Source organism: Phascolarctos cinereus, unplaced genomic scaffold (genome assembly GCF_003287225.1).
Source record: "Phascolarctos cinereus isolate Bilbo 61053 unplaced genomic scaffold, phaCin_HiC Scaffold_726;HRSCAF=1367, whole genome shotgun sequence".
Classification (NCBI taxonomy): Eukaryota; Metazoa; Chordata; class Mammalia; order Diprotodontia; family Phascolarctidae; genus Phascolarctos; species Phascolarctos cinereus.
The window spans coordinates 290,814,528-290,839,228 of NW_027556098.1; the positions used below are offsets into that span (position 1 = coordinate 290,814,528).

A 24,701-nucleotide genomic window follows, 5' to 3' on the forward strand; every position below is an offset into this window, starting at 1 on the left:
GTTACCCAGGGAGTATAGTGAGTTGATTTCTTTGACTAGGTCTACATAGAGCTACCAGTTCAAACTGTCTTGGCTGGCTTAACTTTCAGTCCTACACCCTTTTGGATCATTTCTAGATTTGATTTTTCACCAACGTGCCTAATGTTTGATTAAATAGACCAATGGACTAATTATTATTTTGGCATTAGATGGACTTCAATTCTAACTAGTTTGTAATAACAAATTTCTCTCTTCTCATAGGAAGCAGTGTCAGTGAGATATGGTCCCTCAAGAAATGTAGGGTTTTCTATTTCCTTTAATCTCCTCCTGTTTCTTCCTGGGAACACAGCCTGCATGTTTTAAACAGAATTGTCCCCATAGTTACAGAAAGTATATCTTTGTAAGAAGAAAAATAATACATGGCTATAAAGGCTTTAAAAAGATTTGTTTGGGAATAAAAGCTACATTATCTTTAATCTGCACAGGATTTGAGTTTCAAATCAAAATCCTAATAAAAAAGATGTTTGCCCCTTAATCTGTTCCACATTGCATGCAATTTCATCAAAAGTTTTAATATCCTCTTCAAGCTTTTGCAATTATTTTGAGCCCTTACTCTTGATAATGAGCTTAGGAAATCCAAGGTAGATTGTTGTTGGTTTTTTTTTTAATTTTTGGGTTTTTGCTTTGTTTTGTTTTGTTTTATTTAAAGATCACCACTAACTAGAAATCAGAGGCCAAAAACAGCATTAAACTGGGAACAGGAATCCATAATTCTTTTTAATATGGAGAGTTAAATGTCATGGCTAATAAATGAATGCTTCATCAAGATTCAGAAATTAATTTTACAAATGACTATCATACCTAGCACTCTGAGCTAAGGTCAGATTATAGCTTACAGGGCACAAACTTATGCATTCTGACAGAAAAAAAAGGAAGAGTAACCTCCTCTCATTCACCCCAAAGACTTTCTGAGAAGAGCTCGGCTGCAACTGTTGAGGTTTAGGGGTGCTGGGACCCGAAAAATCACAACACACAGTTCCTGCCTAAATGAATTCGACCCAAGCCTTCTTTCAGCCAAAGACAAGGTTTACTAGAACATCTGTCATAATGCCCAGACTCTTATGGAATCTGAACATTTGTGACACTCATAAAGACAAGTCTCAGCTATTGGCTAGACTCTTAAGGAATCTGAGCATTGGCTAGACTTTAAGAATCTCAGCACCCTAATGGAGGTCAGATAGACCTTATACACAGAAAGACTGTGGAGGAGTGGCCAAGTAGTTTGCGGTTCCTGGAGGAGGAGGGGTATCTTGATGGGAATGGCCTGTAGGCTAGGGAAGATCTTGATGGGAGTGACTGGAAGGTAGAATGAAGTCTAGATGGAATCAATGGTGGGAAGGAGCTGGGGGCCCTTGGGAGGTAATAGATAATGGAGGGCTGGGCTAGGTTAAAGGTAACAGGTCATTGGGAGATTGAGCCTAGGTGATAGTGAAAGGCCAGTTGATAGGATTATAGCCTCAGGATAACTAGAGACTTCCTTAACCAAGTAGGATAATTCAAGGAGAGTCAGTAGACAAATGGGACCCAAATTCTTTTTTGAGGTGATGGGCAAAGGTCTCAGTTTAGACCCATACTCCATCAATTTTACTAATGTCTTTTGTTTTTATATCACCTTAATTTCAAATATGTCCCTTGCCACTCTGCTTATAACAAAGAATGTAAAAGAAAAAGGGAGAAAAAACAATTCAGCAAATCTTATGAACACAGCCAAATTTTCCAGTATTTACAATGTGCTATAGCCAAATTCTTTAATCTCTGCGAAGGTAGAAGAGATTTGCATTTTATCTTCTCTGAGGCAAAGCATGGTTATTACAATGATACACCATTCATCTCCAGGGTTTGTTGTTGTTATTCTTTACATTTTAAACTGCTATAATCTCATATACTGCTTTCCTGGTGTTACATACCTTGCTTAGGTTTATATAAATCTTCCTATGATTGTCTGTATTCTTGGATCATTGTATCTATGACACTATATTTCACTAAATTCAATATGCCACAATTTGTTTAGTTCTTTCACAATTGGTTGGCATCTGCTTTACAAATAAAGTATCTCCAAATGAGACTTCAGATGAATAGGATAACTATTTAGAAACCCAACATTATTACCAAATCAAGAACCTACCTATTATTAGGCAAAAATCAATGTAATAAAAACAAATTAGACTAATTCTAAGAAATTTCTGCTTCCTGAGATAGGGCCCTTCTTTTCTCATTTGTTCTGCCAAAACTATCCAGCAGAACTAAGTAGAAGTCAGTGTGATATCATGAAGACTATTGTATTTCCAGTCATCTTTGGGATTGAATCCTGTGTCTGCTAGTTATTACTTGTGTGACCTTAAATAAGCAATTTAATTCTTCTGAAGATCTTATTTCATCACTTATAAAATAAACTATTAGAACTATATTTTCCTTCTGTCTCTAGATACTAGGATGCTATGAATTTGCCATGGGGGAAAAATGTTAGTGAAAGGCATAAAAAAAAAAGGATGTGTAAATTCAGGGAGCAAACACACCTTGAAGGGAAAAATTCTTCACCAAAGTTGTCAAATTAATTATTAAGATGTTAATCCACTTGACGAATACTTTGCTAAATTCTAAATGGAATCCTTTGCATTCAGCCCGGTACACTGGATAAAAAGCTGTCCCCAGAGCCTGGGTTCAAGTGCTACCTCTGACAAATTCTAGCTGTATCACCCTAGGCAAGTTGTTTACCCTCTCCATGCTGCAGATTATATTCTCAAGTCACTTAACCCTGTTCTCAGTTTTCTCATCGGTAAAATGAGCTGGAAAAGGAAATGGCAAACCACTTTAGTATCCTTGCCAAGAAAACCCCAAACATGGTCACAGAGTTGGACACAATTGAAACGATTGAAAAACAGCAACAGCAAATATGCTCTAAGACTGTAAGTGGAAGAGAAGGTGCTGCCCTACATTGGTAAGAGCAGTTGCCTTATCTGAGAGTTCCTTATATCAATAAAATCACAGATCCAGTCCCAATCCCTAATCCATACTTACCCCAAAATAGTTCAGTTTGGATATAATAAATTAGCAGGGCCAGTATTACATGATGGAAAAACATCTGAACTTTTAGTAACTATATAACTATAAGTAAGTATCTTCCCCTCAATCTTTTTTTGGTTTCCTATTATTGGTTCATTATATTTTAGTGACTTGGCAAAGGCATTCCACTATCTTTTGAATGTTTTGGAGAGATTTTTCATGACATTTACAGTTGGAAAGCATCACCTAATAACCTAGCTATCATTCAATCCAACCGCTCATTTTATAAATGAAATAATGAAGCACCAAAAAAATTAAGTGAAATTTGCCCAAGATCACACCAATTCAAGTGGTCATTCCATTGCACTACTCTGACTCTCCATTTAATACATGGAACTGATTTGTTCTTCCACTAAAAAAGGTTCCTGTTTTAGTGCCTCATGTTGGCATGAAACTGGCCCTGGTTTCTCAAAGGTAATATCAGGAGATCACAATCTGTAAAGGTTTTAATAAAATGCCTCTAATGAGCTGTTGTCTAAGGACAACAGAAGTTTGACTTAGAATCAAAAAGATTTGTCACTAGATGTACGGCCACTAGGTAGTGAATGATTTCAATCAAAGCAATTTTTGCTAAGGTATTAGGGCAGCTAGGTAGCACAGTGGAGAGTACCAGGCCTGGAGTAAAGAAAACCTGAGTTTAAATCTGGCCTCAGACACTTACTAGCTTTGTGAACCTGAGCAAGTCACTTAACCTTGTTTGCCTCAGTTTCTTCATCTGTAAAATGAGCTGGAAGAAGGAAATGTCAAATCATGAATGTGAATGAGTAGTATAACTCATTGATTATTTTCAACTATCTTTGGTAAAGTATGCAAGTACTTATTTTCTGAAGGTTATTTTTTCATTTTGTTTTTTTTTGTTTTGGGGGGGTTTTTTGTTTGTTTGTTTGTTTTTTGGCTAGGCAATGGGGTTAAGTGACTTGCCCAGGGTCACACAGCTGGTAAGTGTTATCTCTCTGAGGCCGTATTTGAACTCAGGTCCTCCTGAATCCGGGGCCAGTGCTCTATCCACTGCGCCACCTAGCTGCCCCTAAGAAACTAAGTTTGGGCTAATGGGTGTATTCTTTTTTTGTTTGTTTGTTTTGTTTCTGTTTTTTGTTTTTTTAGTGAGGCAATTAGAGTTAAGTGACTTGCCCAGGGTCACACAGCTAGTAAGTGTCAAGTGTCTGAGGCCAGATTTGAACTCAAGTTCTCTATTTTTTTCATTTTGCTAATGAGTCTGAAACTGAGGTCATCGTCATATGTCACAAGACATTCTGTACTGGGCTGTGGGTACTGTATTGGCTATGATCTATTTGATTGTCATTCATGACAGCAAATAAAGTTTTCTGGAAACCTCAGTGGCTTGAAATTTGCTTCCTTTTTCAGTCCCAGAAGTCATAACAGGAGACATGGAATCTGCCATGGCTGTGGACCTGAACCCCTGGGTAGAATATGAATTCAGAGTGGTGGCAACTAATCCTATTGGGACAGGAGATCCGAGCACACCATCTCGAATGATCCGAACTAATGAAGCAGGTGAGAATCTTGAAAACTGGTGCTCCTCATCAGGGGCAACTCCAAACAACTAAGATACACCCAAAAAAGAGTTTTCTAGTCATACCGTTCCTGAAGTATGATATTCAATCCTCAATACCATATTTCGGGAGAAACATTGGCAAATGAGCGTGTCTAAGGTTTTCAAATATTTTAGGGGCATGCATAAAAGAAGAATTAGATTTATTAGGCATGACACCAGATCATAGAATTAAGACCAATGTATAGACATCCAGTCAAGAAGCATTAAGTGCCTATTACGTATCAGTCAATATGCTAAACGCTAGGACAACCGAAAAAGACAAAAAGTAATCTCTGCTTTAAAAGACCTACCGTCTTAGGTAGAAGACAACCTGCAAACAAATATGTACAAACAAGGTATATATAAATTGTAGATAATCAAGATAGAGAAGGCACACAATTAAGGGGGATTGGGAAGGGCTTCTTATAGAAGGTGGGTCTTTTAGCTAAGACTTGAAGGAAGGAAGAATAGAGTGCCAGACATGGGGGACAGCCAATGAAAACGCTCAGGGTTGGGAGATGGAATATTTTGTTCTCAAGGAACAATAAAGAAGCCAGTGTCACTGGACTGCACAGCATGTGGTGGGGAATCAAGTTAAAGAAGACCAGAAAGGCAAAAGGGAGCCAGGTTCGTGAAGAGTTTGGAATACTAAACAAAGGATTTTTTATCTAATCCTAGAGGTTTTAGGGAGCCATTGGAATTTATTGAATAGAGGGTAATAGATCACTTTGCTAGCTGAATGGATGGTTGACTGGACTTGGGAGAGATTTAAGTCAGTGAAAACAACTAACGGACTATGTAATAGTCCCGGCATAAATGGATGTGGGCCTTCACCAGAGTGCTGCAGTGTTAGAGAAGTGGGCATAGAGGGCATGAGAGATGTTGCAAAGATAAAATTGACAGGACTTGGCAACAGTTTGGATATGGATGGTGAGACTGAGGAGCTGAAAATTGTATACTTGGGTGACTGGAAAGATGACGGTGCCCTCACCACTAATAAGGAAGTTTAGAAATGGGGAGGGTTTTGAGAAAAAAGATGATTTCAGTATTGGACATCTTGAGTTTAAGATGTCTACAGGACACCCAATTTGAGATGCTCGGTAAGCAGTTGGAGATATGAGATTGTAGGTCAGCACACAGGTTAGGGCTAAAAAAGTAGATCTAAAAATCAGCAGGGAAATGATCATTGAGTCAATGGAAGTTGATGAATCACTAAGAGAGACAGTATAGAGTGAGAAGAGAAGAGGGCCTAATACCTGGCCCTATAGGACATTCTTGTTAAGTAGACATGTCTTAGATGAAGTCCAGCAAAGCACACTGAAAAGGAGCAATCAGACAAGTAATGAGAGAAAGAAGATCTAGCAATGTCATGGAACCCTACAGAGAGATGGTATAAAGAAAAAGAAGGTGATCTTAGTGTCAAAGGCTGCAGAGAGTTTTAAAAAAAGGATGAAGATTGAGAAAAGGCCATTTGATTTGGCAATTAAGAGATAATCACTAATTTTGGAGAGAGTAATTTTGATTGAATGATTAGGTTGGAATCTAGACTGTAGAAAATTAAAGAGAGAGTGAGAAGAAAGGAAATGAAAGCATTAATTATGGGTGGTTTTCTCTAGGAATTTAACCACAAAAAGGAGGTGGATAAATCAAGTGAGTGTTTTTTGAGAATAAGAAAAACTTAGGCATGTACGTGGGCATTCAGGAAATAGCTGATGGACAAGGACAGATTGTAGACAGGTAAGAGTGGGAATTACAGAAAGGGTAATCTGCTGGAGAAGATGGAATGGGACAGGATCATTTGTGCATGTAGAGAGATTTGACTTGGAGGCCCAGGGACAAGGGCCACGTCTTCATGTGAATTAAGAATGAAGGAGAAAATAATGGCAGAAAATATCTGAGTAATGTGATATGAGGAGAAGGGGGGAAGAGGAAGCTCCATTTTTTTTTTCAGTGAAATATGAGGCAAGGTTCACAGGTGAGAGGGTTAAGAGGAACAGTGTGAATTTGAGGAGAGATGAAAAGGTCTGGAAAAGATGAAAAGGGTTTGTCTTGCCATAGTGAGGACTCAGTTAAGATTATGTAAGAGAAATTTATAGAAGACTCAGTTGGCATGATTTTGGGATTTCCCCTCAGCTTTGCTCAGCAGCACACAAGTAGGAGCAAAGGTAGCAAATAGTGAACATAAAACAAAACTGAGGATTGGCAGAGCAAGACAGATGTATACAGGGATACGAGGATACAGGGCAAGCTGCATAAGAGAAAAGGAAAAAGAAGAAGTTACAAGGAGCAAATTGCAACCAACTCACAATTAGAGAATCGATTGTAGAAAAATTCGGCAAGTAAGCTATGTATCAGGTATAGAACTGGATAAGACAATCTCTGAGGGCTTTCCCAATTCGGTGTTTAGCATAGGTTTGGCTTATTTTTTTTTTTTGTTACTACACATTGCTAAAGACAAAGCCATGCATGCTGCAGACATTTAAATATTTTATTGACATTAAATCAGATCAACTTTGTAGATTGTTGGATATTTACATTGACTAAATATCCAGATTTGGTTTTGGATCATTAAGATCCTCAATTCCGATCTACTGCAGAGCAATCTACCCATCCCTTGGTACTCAAGGGTGCTACTCTCAGAAAAGAATTTCTCCCCTGATGATATATTTAGAATATAAATAATCATATAAAAAAAGGAGACATTTAGATTGTTGTACTACAAAGCAGGACTTGATAATCAAGATAAGTGAAAGTTAAAATACTCTGGATATATTGAAACAAACACTTTTCTTCCTTTGTCATTTACCCATTACAGATTGTTTTTCTCTCACGGCTTTTTTTTCTTTTTCCAGCTTGCAAATTTTAAATTGAACATTAATTGCCTGGTTGGCTTTTCATGCTTTCATAAAATCAGCCATGCTTTCATTGTGTACAGGTGTTCATTAATTAAGTACATAATAGGTTAGTCATTCCTCATTTTATTTACCTGCTATGCAGATACAGAAATGACTGGTAATCATAATGTGATGTTCATATCCTTTTTTAAAAAGCACCCCTGATTTTGCATATTGTTCATTGTGTTTCAACAAAGCCAAAGATTACTGCTTAATTCGAGAGTTCTCTATATAAATATTCATTTGTAAAACAAACAATCCGTTTTGGATGAGTAATCCTGTTTTGCTTTTTTTTATAATATAATCTCCACAGTTCTATTAAAGAATACTTTTCAAAGGTTTAGTAAAAACACTTTTCTCTCTACAGACTAAATTATGGTCAGGCCATTTGATGTTTATTAATACCCAAGAAATGCTGCATTTTAGAAGATTTCTTCCATCTTTTTCTGCAATTTTACCTTAATCACATAGTGCCCATCTTTCATACCAGGAGCTCTACCCCTACATACTTCAAACCCTTATAACATTACTTAAGAAAGTAAGGAAATCACACACAAAAAAATGTGTAAAGGATTGTCAGTTGAAAGAGAGTTAAAGGCAGCTTTTACTGCCAGCATTATGTTTCCCAGGTTTGGGTACCACATGTTGCGCTGGAACTGTTAATGCTGTTGAATCCCATGTTCCATTTGGCCTCCATTTCACCAGGCAGCATGAATTAGAAAGAACACTGACAGTGTTAGAATTCTTATCAAATGACAAGCTGTACCTCATATGAAAATCTCTCTTATAAATACACATCTAGAATTCTAAAAGATGAACTGTTCTAATCAACCAACTATATTCTGAGATTTAATTAAGGAGGCTATGGAAGGAAAGAATCAAAGATTCTTTGTTTTCTAATCTGAATCCTATTTATGAAGAGGCAGTGTTGTATGCAAGGATAAGTGCCTTAGACTAAGGATATTGAGCAGCAGAATTTTCCCAGTCTTAGCTCTACCTTTAACTAACTCTGTGACCTTAGGCAAGTCACCAAAGCTCTCTAGTCCAGTATTTGCAAATAACAATATTCTGTCAATAATACAATATCACCAGAAGTGAAAGAATGCCACAGTCTGAAGAATTGAAGTTGAGGATCACCTGAAGGGGAGATATAGGGTGGCTTTGAGTAGATATATACCAGATCAGCAATAAGAAATTGAATGGGAGAAGTGGCATAAAGGATGTTACTGAAGAGCTGTAGTAAAAGCAAGAGTTGACTGATGGACAACTCACACGTAACTGAAATGTCGAGAAAACCAGAAAGAAGACTCAGGACAGTGAGCAAGCCCTCTGTTATCTGTGGATGAGCAAAGACAAGAGTCACACAGGATAAGAAGGCATGGTTGGCGTACAACCTGTATCACCAAAGAAAATGTATATAATAAGATCATAGACCCAGTGAACTATTAAATTGAAATGGGTGGGTAGAACTTGATAATCTCACAGTTCTCTTTCAGCTTTAATACATTTTTCTCAAATTTTAACATGACTTTAGGGTTTTTTTAAATTATAGACTTTAAAATACCATATACCTATTAAAACCTGTGTTATGTTACCTATCACATCATCATTTATGACTTCATTATGAATTTGCTTCTTAGGACAACAAAGGGCTAAAGGCAGAAAAAGGAATGAGAGACTGGTTAAAATATAGATACATAAAGGGGAGTAGAATAAATAAGGCAGAACAGATATATTAGAGTCAGGTTATGGGAGCCTAGAATGATAAGCAGTATTTTATATTTTGTCACTGAAAATCTCAAGTAAAGGAGTTACATGATTATAATAATCATCATCAATTTAGTCTATATTTAATGGATAGTAAAACTTTTTAAATTGAAAGCAATATCCTTTGGTACTATAGGAGACAGAAGAATTCCTATAAATCACACTTTCTCCTGGCACTATCTGCAATTAAAATGTCATTCTCTTACTAGCTGTGTGTCCCTGGGCAAGTCACATCACCCTGTTTGCCTCAGTTTCCTCAGCTGTAAAATAAGCTGGAGAAGGAAATGGCAAACCATTCCAGTGTCTTTGCCAAGAAAAGTCCAAATGGAGTCATGAAGAGTCAGACACAACTGAAAAATGACTGAAGTGCCACTTTTATTGAGGAGAAAGTGCAAGAGCAAGCTGGATTGCATTTGAGTAATTATGCAGTGCCTTTAGTGACTCCAAATTTTCCCCCTAAAACATAGATATATCATTTTAACTTAAATATTCTTCAGTGATGCTATATTACTATAAAGCATGGAACATCATAGTCTTTGGACAATTAACATCATACCTCACCCAAAGGGCAATGAAAAGGAACATTGTGTATAAAGAAACTGCAGTGTAATACCAATGAAAAAAAAATGTGCAGGAGTCATGTCAGTCATTAGAACTTAAATTCTTTCATAATGGGGATTGTTTCATTCTTTGTATTTGCATCCTCAGAAACTGAGCATAATGCTTGGCACATAGTAGGTGCTTAATAGATTACTTACTGATCTATTGATTGATAAAAGATATCAACCCAGAGGTGGGACTGTCATGTACCAAGAGATTATCAATGAAAAAACAATATGACCCCCACTGATGTTCATAGGTTGTCAAGAAATATAGAGGAAAGCCTCAGATTTCTGGATGGATGTTGGCAGGGGAGGGGAGGAGAAGGAAAGAAGAGAGAAGAATTTCTAGAATAATTTGGACTAGAGTTGCCCAAGATCAAAATGAATGGATATGCTGTATTCTGTATCATCAGACAAGGGATATTGATGAGATCACAGATCCACTGATATACTAAAGTCCTAAAGATCTCTTACAGGGTTTGACTACTGGGCTATCCTCATAACCACATTTATATTATTTAAGTCAAAATATTGCCATCTTACTTCAGTGCTTACCAAATAGATATACCAAAAGTAAAAGATAAAAAAGTTGGGAAACCAAAGAAAACAGAAGCGTTTGGGGAGAAATTACCTCATGTTTACATAAATCTGTCAATCTTAAAGTAAAATACATTCTAAGCAGCTCTCTTCTGGTAGTTCTGAAAAAGACTATCACACACAGCTCAGGCTACAAAGGGGAAAATGAATGCATCCTCCACAGTTAGCATTTATTCCATGTTAGGATCAAATGGAAGATCATCACTTAGCTGAAGAGAAGGATTGGGGCCATATCTGTTATGATTTAGGCACTGATCTGCCTATACTTAAGGTACTGGACCATATAACCATAAAGATTTTTCCTTATATTTCTCTGAAATTATTGAGAAAATTTCATGTATTCTGTTGGAGTAACTGGAAAAAGGTAAAATAAATTGGCAATTAAATAAATATGTTAGCTTTCTTCAGCTACACAAGTAAACAATTTATTTTAATAAATAAAAGAAAATGGTTTTCTGTTAGATTAGCAGAAGGGAAAAAATCATAATAAATAATAAAGTTCAAAGGCAAATGCTTATTTACTAGAAGGAATTGACTAGCCTGTGGAAGCCCTGCAGTACTCTAGTAAAAATTAATTTGGTGTCATGACTAATGTTGTGGATTTATGGTCAGGAAGACTTGAGGTATATGTTCTCACATCTGCCACTTGCTGTGTGATCATAGGAAAGTCAATTAACTTCTCTGAACTTCAGTTTCCTTATCCATAAAATAAGAACCATATTTGTAGTATCTTTCTTATAGAATTATTATGAATTCCAGTGCTTAGCTCAGTTCCTGGCACATACTAGGCACTTAATAACTGTTTGTTGATTGAGGCTCAAACAAGATTAAGTATGAAAGTGCATTGCAAACTTATTATTAATAATAAAACTGCCCTGGCCTCTGCACATATCTTCTGCAGTTTCTGTTGGAGGTTTGTAAGCAGAGATAGAGTAAGTATTGCAGATCTTAGAATAAAATCTGCCTTAGCTGTAAGGCATTGCCAGCTTTGACTGAGAGTTCTAATTTTCTTCAGGGCCTATAAGAAGAAAGGTCTGGAGCAAAGCAATGATGATTAGTACAAGGTCTGAATATGAAAGGAACCAGTACAGAGAAAAGGGCTAGGAGGAGATAAGGACTCATGAGTGTGTCACATCCAACTTGGACTTTTCTCATGTTCTTTATTTTAGTTTCAGTCCTTCTGTGGATTAAATGCTGATGCCACTCCATTTCTTCTTCCTCCCTCCCTCTACCTATTCTCTTAACCACTCAAAAAAGGTATCACTTGAGAAATTCAGAGTTTGGACACTCGAGCAGAGATGCACATGAAAAGTAACTTGACTTGTGCCCACAGAAAAGTTTATTAGTCCATTGACTTTTGGCTTTTGTTTTTGTCTAGTTAGCAAATAAATTAGAAAATGGAAAAATGTAGCGAGGTTAAACAGCCTTCATTTACATCATTGTTGATATTTATGGGATTGCATACAGATCTGAGAACTCTGTATTTCCTAAACTATCCAATGACTTTTGCAAAATATACAAGTCACCCTCTGCCAAAAGAAGAAAGTGATACTTCTAATTTACAATAGAAACATAGAATTTTAAAGTTGGACAGCACCCTAGAAATCACTTAGTCTAATCCCATTGTTTTTAAAATGGAGGAACTAAGGGCCAATTTAATTATGCAAGTTGACTAAGAATATATAAGAATTAGAGATAGGATTAGGCCTGAAGTTTCCAGATTGCTAATAAAGTTTTTGTTCTACCACACTACCCTGCCTCCCATTAGCAATTTCTAGAAGTCTATTTATGATTCATTCTCAAGATTGATTCTCCATATGGCAACATGACCTGTCAAACTGTTTGGCTTCACACAGACAAACATTTTTTAAAATTCAGTTTTATAGTCCTCTCTGCCACCTACCACCCACAAAGTAAGCACACTTTCAGTTACATTTTCCAATCTTTGTCACTTCTCCAAATTGGTCACTGGTTTACTACAAATCTCCTAAATTACTTTGCCTTTCCCAGGCCTCTAAATAAAGCCATATTATTTAATGAGCCATGGTAAACACCTACTGAAGCAGAAATTGGAATGATTCTAAAGAGAGACAGTTTGATAGATGGGTTTCTCCTGCCTCTTTATTTGGTTGAATCCTAATTTAGTTATTTAATATTTGGTTGGTGGATGGGCTTTCACGACAGCTATTATTCCAATAAGGAACTCTGTGACATTCTGGCATGCTTAAACTGTGGTCATTTGCTATGATTTGGTCACCTCTGGCTTTTACACAGATGTTCTCTTTTATACAGCCCACAATTTGAAGCCCGCCAATACTCTGAATTTCACCATGCCAGACATTGCTTTGAAGCAGCCAGGCATTTGCAGCCTGGGGGCAGGGCATCCATTACATTATCTATTCATGGAAGAGCATGGCTAGAAACAAAATTGAGAAGAATCAGAGTTTAACCTGCTAATCGTGCATGCAGACTTGATTCTGTGAGTTAATAAGCTCATGACATTTATCAGTAGCAGCTCACAGTGTATGTGAGAACAAAAATCGAGCTGCTTAATTTTAAATCAGGTCTTCCTTGCATTACATTGAAAAAATATGTCCAATTGAAAAAAAGTAGTTACTTTAACTGAAAATGTGTTTCTATGAATGTGATTGGAAAACTAAAAACTATTAGCTATTAAATTGATTTCATTAATTTTATGCTACCAACAAGAGCCATATTAGAACTAGAAGGGACCTGGAAGGCAATCTAGTCCCACTCCCTCTTAAAAAGACTTCAATTTTTTTATTAATAAATATGAAGGTTATTAAATAACTAAAACTTCTCAAATCAAAGGCATCAGTGATTAGATGGTAAGTGGGAAGGTAAGTGTCATTGTGAATGACCCTGTTGCACTGTATACAACTCTAAAGGAAAAATAGCATTTTTTTTAAATCAGAGAGAAGGGTTCTTTCCCCTTAGGAAGAGTTTGGGCTTATTGCCCTTCCTTAGACACCCCACCCCCGATTCATTCATTCATTCAATGACTCTTGCGGTTGCTATGTTCAGGCACAAGTAGGGAAGTATGTTCTCCACTGGCCAACCATGTTCTTCCACAAGGACATTAAGCCCTAGTCTCAGAATAATCAGGGTCATTCATCCCATTAGGGCTCTTTTTTTTTTCCTGGTGATCATAATACCTACTTTGTTGCAAAGTTCCATTGATATCCTAGAGGTTCTTTTAGGATCCATGAATTTGTTTTTTTTAATATTGTTATAATTGTATTTCAACATAAATTGGTTTCTTTTGTAATCCTATGTATTTTATTTTATGCATTTAAAACACTGTGAGAAAGGGTCCATAGGCTTCCCCAGACTGCCGAAAGGATCTGGGACACAAAAAGAGTTAAGAACTCCTGCTCTGGTAGAATGTAAATAAGACTTCTCTTTGTTTTTCATACTAAATAGCCACGTGCGTCTCTAGCAGTAATTAATAGTCATTCATGCAGGTAGATCATATGTAAGGGTGAATTTATTCTTCATGAGCATATCAATATCATTTAAAAATGATATGCTGTGATATAAAGGCAATGCTGAAGTGTAAAATTGCTAGAGTAGCTTCAGAGCCTGGAAAATGATTCCTTTTAATCGTTTTCTTCATTTAACAGTCTTTCATTTGAAAATGTTCCCTTTCAGCTGTACATTCTGTGGTTTCATGCAGTGGAGAGGAAATTTGTTCCTTTGACATATTTATTCTTTTAATAGTTATTCATTTGAAAAAGTTTCATTGTGTGACTATATATTTTACAGTTTGCTAAAGAGATTCACTCCTTTGACAGGTTTATTTTTTTTAAACATTTGTTCATTTAAGTAGGTTCTCACTCCATAATGCTGTTAGGAAAACTCCTGTAAAGTGAAATTTCCAGGCTGCTCCAATGAGAAGGGAATAATGGCTTTAACCTATGGCTTCATTCTGGCCCCACAGTCAGATGGCAGTATTCTGTCAGAACAAAGAGGAGCGTAACAACAGAGAACAAGCTATACGTGGTTTTAAAATTAATCATTACTAGATGTACATTAAGAGCTGGACATGACTGAAAATGACTGAATGAACAGGTGTGCTTAGAGTCAGTGGTGGCTCAGTGCATAGAGAGAGCCAGTCTTGAGTTCACAGCCAGCTCTAGACATTTACTAGCTGTTTGACCCTAGGCAAGTCACTTAACCTTATTTGCCTTGATTTCCTCATCTGTAAGGTGAGCTGGAGAAGGAAATAGCAAACCACTTCAGTATCTTTGCCAAAGAAAAACTAAAAAAAAAAAAAAAGGAAAAACAAATAGGGTCACAAAGAGTCAGACATGACCAAAATGACTCAACAACAAAAATAATAACAACAACATGTACTTAACTCTATGGATTAGATTTGTTAGAATTATTGTACCTTAATTTTCTACACATATACCAAAATCAAATTCAATATTACTGAAACCTATGTACATATTCTGTCCTAATGGCCCTTCAGATTACTTTACATTTAGTTATCTGAAACATTACAGCCTACTGATTGTAAGGACCCTGGAGAACAAGGAGATACTTGATAAATGTTAGTTAAATTGAATCTGATTGAATTGACCATATCTTAGCAAATATCTCTTGAATGTCCATGAAAATCTGAATGACATTAACCCAACCTCCAGTCACACTTCCCTTTCTCTCACTTGAAATGTAATTCTCACTTACTCCATTATTTTAAGGATCCATGCATAATGATATTTGTGTGAGTCTTCCCTCTATTAACATGGATTGCAAACTTCTCCAGCCAAAGCAGATAATGTCATGAATTGATCTGGCCAAAAACCTTCTTCATCCAATCACCAACTCTCTGATGATAAGCCTCTCCACGTTAATCTAGAATAGTCCTCAGGTGACAATCACATCGTTCATTGCTACATCCAGACTCAAATGCTTCTCTGCTTATGCTTACTGGCACAACCTTTGGGAAGCCAAAGTCTTTCCATGTTATGATGGGACATAAGAGAAGGTGACCATTCAGATATACAGATATGAATGAGTGATTTTGTACATGTGTGGAACCAACATGGATTGGCTACAGGGCCGTGATTTAATAGGTCAATCAATCAACAAGCATTTATTAAGTACCATCTGCCTGGTACAAAAAAAATTGAAAGAGTTTCTGCCCTCAAAGAGCTTATACTCTATCAGATAAGTGCCCGACAGGTGTTTAAGGCACATAACGGTTAAGGGACTCACCAGAGTAAATTAATACTAAGATTCAGAAGTAGAATTTGAATTTAGGTTTTCTTGATTCCAAGGTTAGTACTCCATTTGACTACATTGCTTTTATATAGAGGCATAGAGACAGATCATATATAAAAATGTAGGTGGCCCTGTACAAGGGAAAAAATACATCAACCTAAGTCAATCAATTTAAACTTTTTATACGGTTTATATTTGTTGGTTTTGCTTAGTCATTTTTTAGTCATATCTAACTCTTCGTGACCCCCTTTGGGGTTTCCTTGGCAAAGATACTGGAGTGGTTTGCCATTTCCTTCTCCAGCTCATTTTACAGATGAGGAAATTGTGGCAAACAGGGTTCAGTGACTTGCCCAGGGTCACACAGACAGATTTGAACTCAGAAGGAGAAGTATTCCTTGACTCCTGGTCCAACACTTTATCCTCTGTGCCCACCTAGAGAATCATGCTTATGAGCATATTGTTCTTTTTCTAGTGTGATGTTATTCTAACATAGAATTTAATCTTTTAGTATCTAAATTATTTAACTATAACATTGTTATCCTTTGATGACTCCTTTCTTATGGTCCCATACCCTTCAGCACCTAAAAATATGTAACTCCAAATTCATTTTTTGACATCATAACCATGAAACAGATGCTGTTTTGTTTTGTTTTGATTTTTCAGAACTCTGCAATAAGCCTGCAAAAACATCCCCTGATAATATTAGGTGAGACATAGTGGTCTATATCAATGCTTTTCTATCTTAGTTTCTCTGTAAGAAAGGCCACTTTCACACAATTATCTGCAATTACTGAATCCCTCTCCCCAGTTCTCCTGTAATTTCTATAGTTCCCTTCCATGTAGCCTATGAATTCCTTGAGAGCAAGGACTGGTGATTTTTTTTGCCTTTCTTTGTATCCCTGGCACTTACCACAGAGCCTGGAATATAGTAATGTTTCATAAGGGCTTACTGACTAACTGACTTCCCTACTTCCCTTTTTCCTCTCTCTCTCTCTCTCTCTCTCTCTCTCTCTCTCTCTCTCTCTCTCTCTCTCTCTCTCTCACACACACACACACACACACACACACACTGACACACAAGTAACCAGAAGAAAGCAAGGGGCAAGGGGAGAGATAATAATAGTCAATATTCAATAAGCATTTCTTAAGCACTTTCTGTGTACCTAGCATTATGCTAAACACTGGGAATACAAATATGGAAAAGAAAGACAGTCCCTGCCCTCACCAAGTTTAAGTCTAGACAACACAAAAAAGAAAGCTGAAATAGGAAGGGGGAGGGGGATTTGAGGAGGAAATACCCAGAAGGGGTGGGGGGAGAGGAGGATGCTGGAGAAGCCAAAGAAGTTCAAAATGAGTGAGGGGGGTGGGAAATGAGGAGATATCTGAGAAGACTAGATTGTGAGAGCAAAGACAAAAGACTATGACGACTGAAACAGGGATGGAAGAAGGGGAAATACACTGAGCAAAACTAAACATCAGTGTCTCAATGTATCTGTGTCTCAATATAGCTTCCACAGATTAGCTCCGCTTATTGCCATAGAGGAAACCTTTCTGTGCTTCCATTCCAATTCTGTGCAAATCCATGTTGCACTTGTACTAACCATTTATTTTCCCATACTCTTGATACATAATCGAACCATTTTGATTTCCGGTCCTACATATTCTTGATGTCTTTTTTTTTTCTTTTGGTCATTTCTTGCCTACCTACCATTGTTAGTAATATGCTATAACACAAGAATTAAAATCACCTCCATATTTTCAACTCATTTTGCAAGAATAAGGAAACCTAAGAAATTTAAGCAGATACTTAATCCTTTCCTTCCTATAATATTCCAAAAAAAAAAAAATCTATAATTTTGACTAAACTTTCATTATAGGTAGCACTGAAAGTAAAAGAAATCAAATTGTGCCTCATATGTTTTACTGCTAATGACTGACTCTACTTAACATCCAAATAAGGGAAGCACAAGTAACAAATTTAGAAATTATGCTTCTATTTACATTTCTATTTTAAGGGTAATTATTTGCTTATGTAAAGCATTACACCTTGATTAGAGAGTATAACACAGAAAAATATATGATGGGCCTAAATCCCTGGGCAAAATGTAAAATTTGTAGAAAATGTGAAAAGATTTTAATTTATTATAGGTTCTAATCAAGGCACAAACTCTTACTTAAGGAAATGCCTTGGGAAATGTTGGTATGAATTCCAACACTGTAAAAATTAGCCCTCTTTTACCATGACACATTTATTACTGAAAGGTATGTTTTGAGCATGAATAATTTAGAGTTAATTAAATGAATTGCAATGCCAACAAAAAAGTATTTTAAACAGAATTCTATTTTAATTTTTCACTGGAAACCCATTTAAAAGCTTCCATATAGATTTTTCAGTCATGCAATCTCACCAAGTTGGGTTTTTGTTTGCACATGGGATATATTCCATAGGGAGCAGGTGCTACAGAGGCCAATCTTAATGGCAGAAAGATCTGAGCCTTTGGTCTAGCCCTTGGTACATATAGTTTTGTAATTATTAACAAATCATTTACCTTCCACTGCTTAGGCAACATTTCTAAGACTAAAAGTTATAGAGGGATTGCTACTCCTGGTATTCTCTACACAGATAAAATCACAGATACACACATACACACACACATACACACACGTAAATACATACACGTACACACACATACACGGTTATATATGTATATGCCTGTATACACATATACATACAAATGCAGATGTGTGTTTATATACACATATGCCTTAAATTGTTTCTTTAGTGAAGACCACAAGACAAAATACAGAACAAACATGCTAGGTAGAAAACCAAATATTCTACTAGTTTATGCTCGATAGGACATCTTAAAAGAATTTCTACAAAAATATAATTTGGAAAATGTTTATTCTTTAAAAAATTATAAGCTATATACCATCTATCTTAAAATTAGGCATGTAGGTGGCACCTTGGACAGAGCACTGGGCCTGAAATAAGGAAGTTCAAATATAACCTCAGACACTTCCTAGCTTTGTGACCCTGGGCGAGTTATTTAATGTTGGTCTGCCTCAACTGTACAATGGAGACAATAATAGTTCATATATTCCAGGGTTGTTATGATGATTAAATGAGATATTACTTGTAAAGTACAATCACAGTTCTTGGCACATAGAGGGCTCTTAATAAATGCTGATTTCCTACATTAAAATTACATCAGCTACTTAATATTGGTCACATTTTCACTGTGCAATGGAGAGGGAGATTTCTCCCATGCCTCCCTCTTTAACAGTGCCAAAGTCCTAATAAATGCTAAAGAAGATTCTTTCCATCATTCCAAAAGAGCATTGATAAATTTCTGTTACTAAACTCTAAATATTCCCAAAGTCATAGACTGATATATTGAATGGTTCAATGGAAGTACCTAACATAAAAGCACAAGGATTCCAGATATTTGTTCATTATATCTATGCATGACATGTCCTTTATCATTTCAATGGATCTGTGATTTCAGCTGTGTGAGTACTTCCTCCATAGAGGCAGGTTACAATCCATTCTATGTAATCTGTACCCATATTTTTCCATAAATTTTCTATAATGCATCTAGCCTATGTACTGGAAATCTTCTCTATACCTTTTAATATTTCAAGGATGTCAAGACAACACTCAGACTATCTAGCTTTTATCCTTAACTCTTCCAGCATGACCACTTCACCATCTTTTCAGATCATAGATGGCTCTTTATTACGCCCTTTTCTCCATTTCATACATCAGAGTCATCAGTGCAAGTGTACTGTATAGCCTTCTTACAACTGCCACATGTTTTTCCATTACTCTTTGGGTATAGAGTATATATATTTGATGTCCTTAATACATGAAGTTGAAATTGTTAACCTACTGATGGTGGGGACTGAGGAGTAAGTTGTCCTTTTAATTTTGGGTATGGATTAGTGTCATGCCATGTGTTCTCTTATCCAATTCTTCCTGTAGTCATTCATTTGCAAGAAGGTGGGTTGAGGAATGAAGTCAGCTTTAGGAAAAGACTCAAGCAGACTTGTCCATGTGAAGATTATAATACGGCTTTTGTCTCATTAGCAAAGTGCTATAAAGAAATATTATACATGCTGTAATATCAACTATATTTGCTGTAAATTCAGAAAAGTATATTTTCTATTTGAGAGGCAATAGCGTAATGGTGACCTTAGCTTGAATTTCAGCTCAAACATTTACTGTGTAATTATAGAAAATAAACCAAACCTCTCTGAACCTAATTTCTTTAAAATATAGATAATAATACTTGCTACTTACCTGTCAGAGTTGTGAGGAAGAGGCTTCATAACCATCTTCATTTGTAGAATTTTTACTTGTCTTTCTCAGGAAGCCTCCAGGAAACTACTAGCTTGTTAATGATTTTCTTTCCTCATAGCAATTTGTAATTTTCTAATGTCCTTATTTTAACAGCACTCTGAGTTACTTCTGTTGCTATCTTGTAACTTTAGTGGATTGCAAGCTCTTGAGGTCAGAGAACAGTCTCATCTAACTTTCTCTTTTTCCTAACACCTAGCATAGTGCCTGCACACAGTGGGTGCCTAATAAATGTTCCCTGATAGATTGTAAACCTAAAAGCATTTAAAGCAGAAATAGAAATGTATCTTATTATTGTTGTTGATATTTGGACTCGACGTGAACAGAACCACAGGATCTTTATTGTAGACAAGTTTAAATAACATAATATTCTTTCTTCCCACACCTATCCTTTTTTATTTATAGTTCCAAAGACAGCTCCTGCTAATGTAAGTGGCAGAAGTGGAAGAAGGCATGAATTAGTGATAGCCTGGGAGGTAAGGAAACTTGTTTCTTCATCTTTCAACTTTATCTAGAATTTTTAGAGGATGAAGACTTTTTTTCCCCACCAAGTACAAAGTACCTGAGATGTCATCTCTTCAAATGAGGGTATGCAGCAATTTGGACCTTTCATCTCAATTATGATGCCCAGAATGAGTTTTCATTTTTTTTGCAGCAGCTACCCAGGTGACTGTTCTCCAATACTGTGATATGCTATCACTTGGAGCTAGCTGGACACAACTTCTCAGAGGTTTGTCCAGATCCTTGGTTTATGTGGTCTGGTGTTCATTGATCTTGCTACCCTAACTCCTCTGCATGCATCCTTTCATAGTTAAAATCTGCAATCTGTGTCTCTTCAAGTGCCCCTTGAAACAAATAGATACCTACTCTTCATTCAGTCACTTTTATGGAGAAGTATTTTTGTTACCAAAATATAAAGATAACATATAAACAATTATTAGTGTATATATATGCCATTGAAACTGAACTCAAAAGTGAACATCATTTTCCCAATCACAATAAAAATTCATCTCTCCATATAGAAAGTATCTATCATGTATTAACTAGGCCATCTGTATTTTATAACTTCTTTTCTACCACAGACTGTCACTTTTAACCAAATCTCAATTTTATGGCTTATTGAATCATCTATTTTCATTTATTTATTTATTTTAGATAGAAAAACCCTATTGGAACACATTTACATATGACATGGATATAAACAAAAGTTTTAAGATAAATACAATGATATAGTTCTCTTCATATTTCCATAGAACATGCAGAGCTCAACACTAGAAAGAATAGATTGTAAGGTATTATGTTGACATATAATTCTAAAATTGCTGTGAAAGTGACCACACTAAACCCACCAAGTAGAACAGATTTTTCCCAACTTAATGGCCATTTAATTTTGCCCACTGGAACTTGGGACTTTGGCAATATTCATTTTATGACACAACTAATTGGGAGAAAAAATATTTTAATTTAAGGGATGTCAGTACTAGATAATTAAAAAGAAAAAAAAGGAAGAACCAAGTGTTATCAGGCCAGTGTCTAGTATTTATAGGATTAATAAATTTATTTTAAATTTGAATTTTTCAGATATTATTTTCAAAGCCTTTGATTTTGCAGAACACTTTGGAGCAATTATGCCATCATAATTTTCAATGTGCTACTTATATTCAAAAGTTCTTTTTTCTCATTCATTTTACACATATTTATTACTATGTGATATATGCATTATATTGTGCTGGGTGCCCAGGGAGCTACAAGCTGCTAGGTTCTCTCTTTATAGAAAGCCACTAATTTAAAGCAATTCATGGCAAACCTCAAGTGTTTAAAAGTATTTAACATTTCTGATGACTAATTGCACTTTTCTTCTTCAGCCAGTATCCGAAGAGTTTCAGAATGGGGAAGGATTTGGCTACATTGTGGCATTTAGACCCAATGGAACCCGTGGTTGGAAAGAAAAAATGGTCACTTCATCAGATGCTTCAAAATTCATCTACAGAGATGAAAGTGTACCTCCACTCACTCCCTTTGAGGTGAAAGTTGGAGTATACAATAACAAAGGGGATGGACCTTTCAGCAATATTGTAGTCATCTGTTCAGCAGAGGGAGGTCGGTTTCCATATTTCTCTTGCAATTTTTTTCACTGTATAGGAATATTACCTAAAATCAGTCAAAAATAAATTCTTCATTCAGGTAATCAATTCAATAAAGCAATAGCATAGCTAGAACTACAACCTTTACAACAGAGAATTTGAAAGACCAGCCCAGTGACACCTAGGTGGGATGGTGAGTAAAGTGCTAAGCTTAGAGTTAGGATGCCTTAAGTTCAAATTTAGGCTCAGGCACTTTTTATCTGTGTGGCCCTGAACAAGTCCCTTAACCCTTCTTAGCCTCAGTTTTCTCACCTGCAAAATGAGGATATTAATAGCAGCTACCTCTCAGAGTTGTTATAAGGATATAATGAAAGAGTATATGTAAAAGGCTTTGCAAACCTTAAAGCATATTGTTATCATTTATCAAATACTACTTTATTCAAAATGCTATCCTAGAATCAGTGGGGAATACAGACATATAAGATAATCTTTATCCTTAAGAAGCTAATAGCATCAAAAGTAACTAATGGTAAAATGCAATATAAAATTAATGTCAGGTGAATGTAACAGTTGGTAAGTACTATAGAAGTCCCTAATTAAGAGTCCTTCAGGTTCAACTGCTCATATAAACCTTCTTGGAATAAGTGAAATATGAACTGAGCCCTTAAAGTGATGGGTGGGATTTAGCACCGTAAGAGAAGTGAGGAGACTACCCTAGTCCAAGGGAATGTCATACACAAAGTCAACAAAGCAGGAATGTTCAAGACCATTAGAAAGAGCAATGAATAGAATAGTTTGAATCAAAGCAATCAGCTATGTAGGTAGAAGGAAAGGTATGGAATGGGAAATTGGGACCAGATTGTGGAAGTGCTTGAATGCCAGGTTATTTGGATATTACTCCCTGGGACATGGGGTATCATTGAAGGTGGAGAAACATGAGCATCTGGTAATAAAGGACTGAATTAGAGAGGCGTCAGGGAGGAGAAGTGGATAGAAGAGATCACGAAGGATGAACATAGCTTGGTGACTGATCAGAAATAGTGGGGCAAGGATCATAGCCATAGATCACACCAGATTTTTTAGTATGGAATATAGTCATGAAACATCTACATTCAGAAGACTTAGAATGATCCAGGATTCCTTGGTCTGGGTACTCCCTCCACCTTCAAATAATGTCTGCCCACACTGTGTGACTCTCATCCAAGTCCGTGAATATGACATAATTATGATGTAAATTAAAAGAAATTGATGTGTCAGGGTATTCTTTTCATGAAGTTACACTAGTGTCTAGCATACTGGTAAGCTTTCAATAAGTATTTCTTAACTGACAAAATGCATGGGAGATAAATTTGATACTCTCCTTCTCTGCCTTTTCTCAGCATGGGTGAAGTGATTTCCACTTCTCCATTCACAACTTTTCTTTTTATGTGACTAAAATTAAGTGTAACATTTTTGCAGGAGGGCAGGGTGAAGAGGAGATAACAAAAGCATAGCTGGGACCTCAACTTTTACATCAGAGCATTTGGGAGACTATCAAAAAGAAAGACGATTCCTTTCTATTCTAGGAAGCCACAGTGGTATCAGTCTATAAGATTAAAAAGGGACACTCAGGCTCTTCTAAATAGGTTAGAGATAAAATGCAAATTTAATTTTACCCATACCTGCCCTATTTGAGAGAGAATGAAAAAATGAATACCTTTGAAAGTTAGTTTTAGCCATTATCTGTTCATATGTGAATAGGAAACACTATTTGAGCTTATTTACCTCTCCAATCACAGAACATAAATGCACACAAATGCAACTTGAGTTGCTCAAGAGAATTATTTGTCTTCAATGAAAATATTTTTTTTCTGTAATGGAAAATAGAAGAGAGAACAACACTGTGAATTTTCCCAGACCAAATGAGCTTATTTTTGGAAGCAAAAATAGTTTCAGTTTTGGGTCAAATGTAGTTTTTCATCTATATAAGCTTTGTCTTTCATTTTCATAAAATATAGCAACACTTAGAGGCAAAAACAGAAAGCTTATTAATAGGAGCACTGCTGCTGTGAAGCTACATGAAGAGATGAGAAGTAGAATAATCAGGACCAAGAACCACTGTGGACTTAATCAGTTTGATTTGCATCTGAAGGACATGGGACATAAGGGGGACATGCCCATTAGATATCCTGTTGCCTTGCACTTTTCACCTCTTCAGGTTTCTGGATAGCTTAAAAAGGAAAGTCCAAGAAAGTAATATTACAGTTATATCATCCAGAGATCTCCAAGGTAGAAATACATCAATAATATGTAATATTGTTTAGCTTGTCAAAATTCAAAGGGAAAGAAAAAACTATATTTGCTTGAGGTCTGTGTTTTCCCCAAGTAGCATATTGTTTCTTACTTATCACACTTATGCCACCTAGGGCCATATGAGATGAAGTCAGGGACTTTGGTGAACATGCTTAGTGTGGTTCCTCCAGTGCCTTTATGAAATTCTAAAATTACAAA

The 24,701-nt window shown here is 36.2% G+C and overlaps 1 protein-coding gene across 3 annotated transcripts in view; it reads left to right on the forward strand.

Moving 5' to 3' along the window:
* Nucleotides 1-24,701, forward strand: part of CNTN5 (contactin 5) — a 1,537,434-nt gene that overhangs the window by 1,451,271 nt on the left and 61,462 nt on the right. For all 3 annotated transcript variants that reach the window (XM_078147163.1, XM_078147162.1, XM_020996136.2), the window contains 3 exons: nucleotides 4,468-4,617; nucleotides 20,533-20,603; nucleotides 21,993-22,227. In XM_078147163.1, coding sequence (XP_078003289.1) covers nucleotides 4,468-4,617; nucleotides 20,533-20,603; nucleotides 21,993-22,227 — 456 coding nt within the window. The remainder of the gene's footprint in view (nucleotides 1-4,467; nucleotides 4,618-20,532; nucleotides 20,604-21,992; nucleotides 22,228-24,701) is intronic.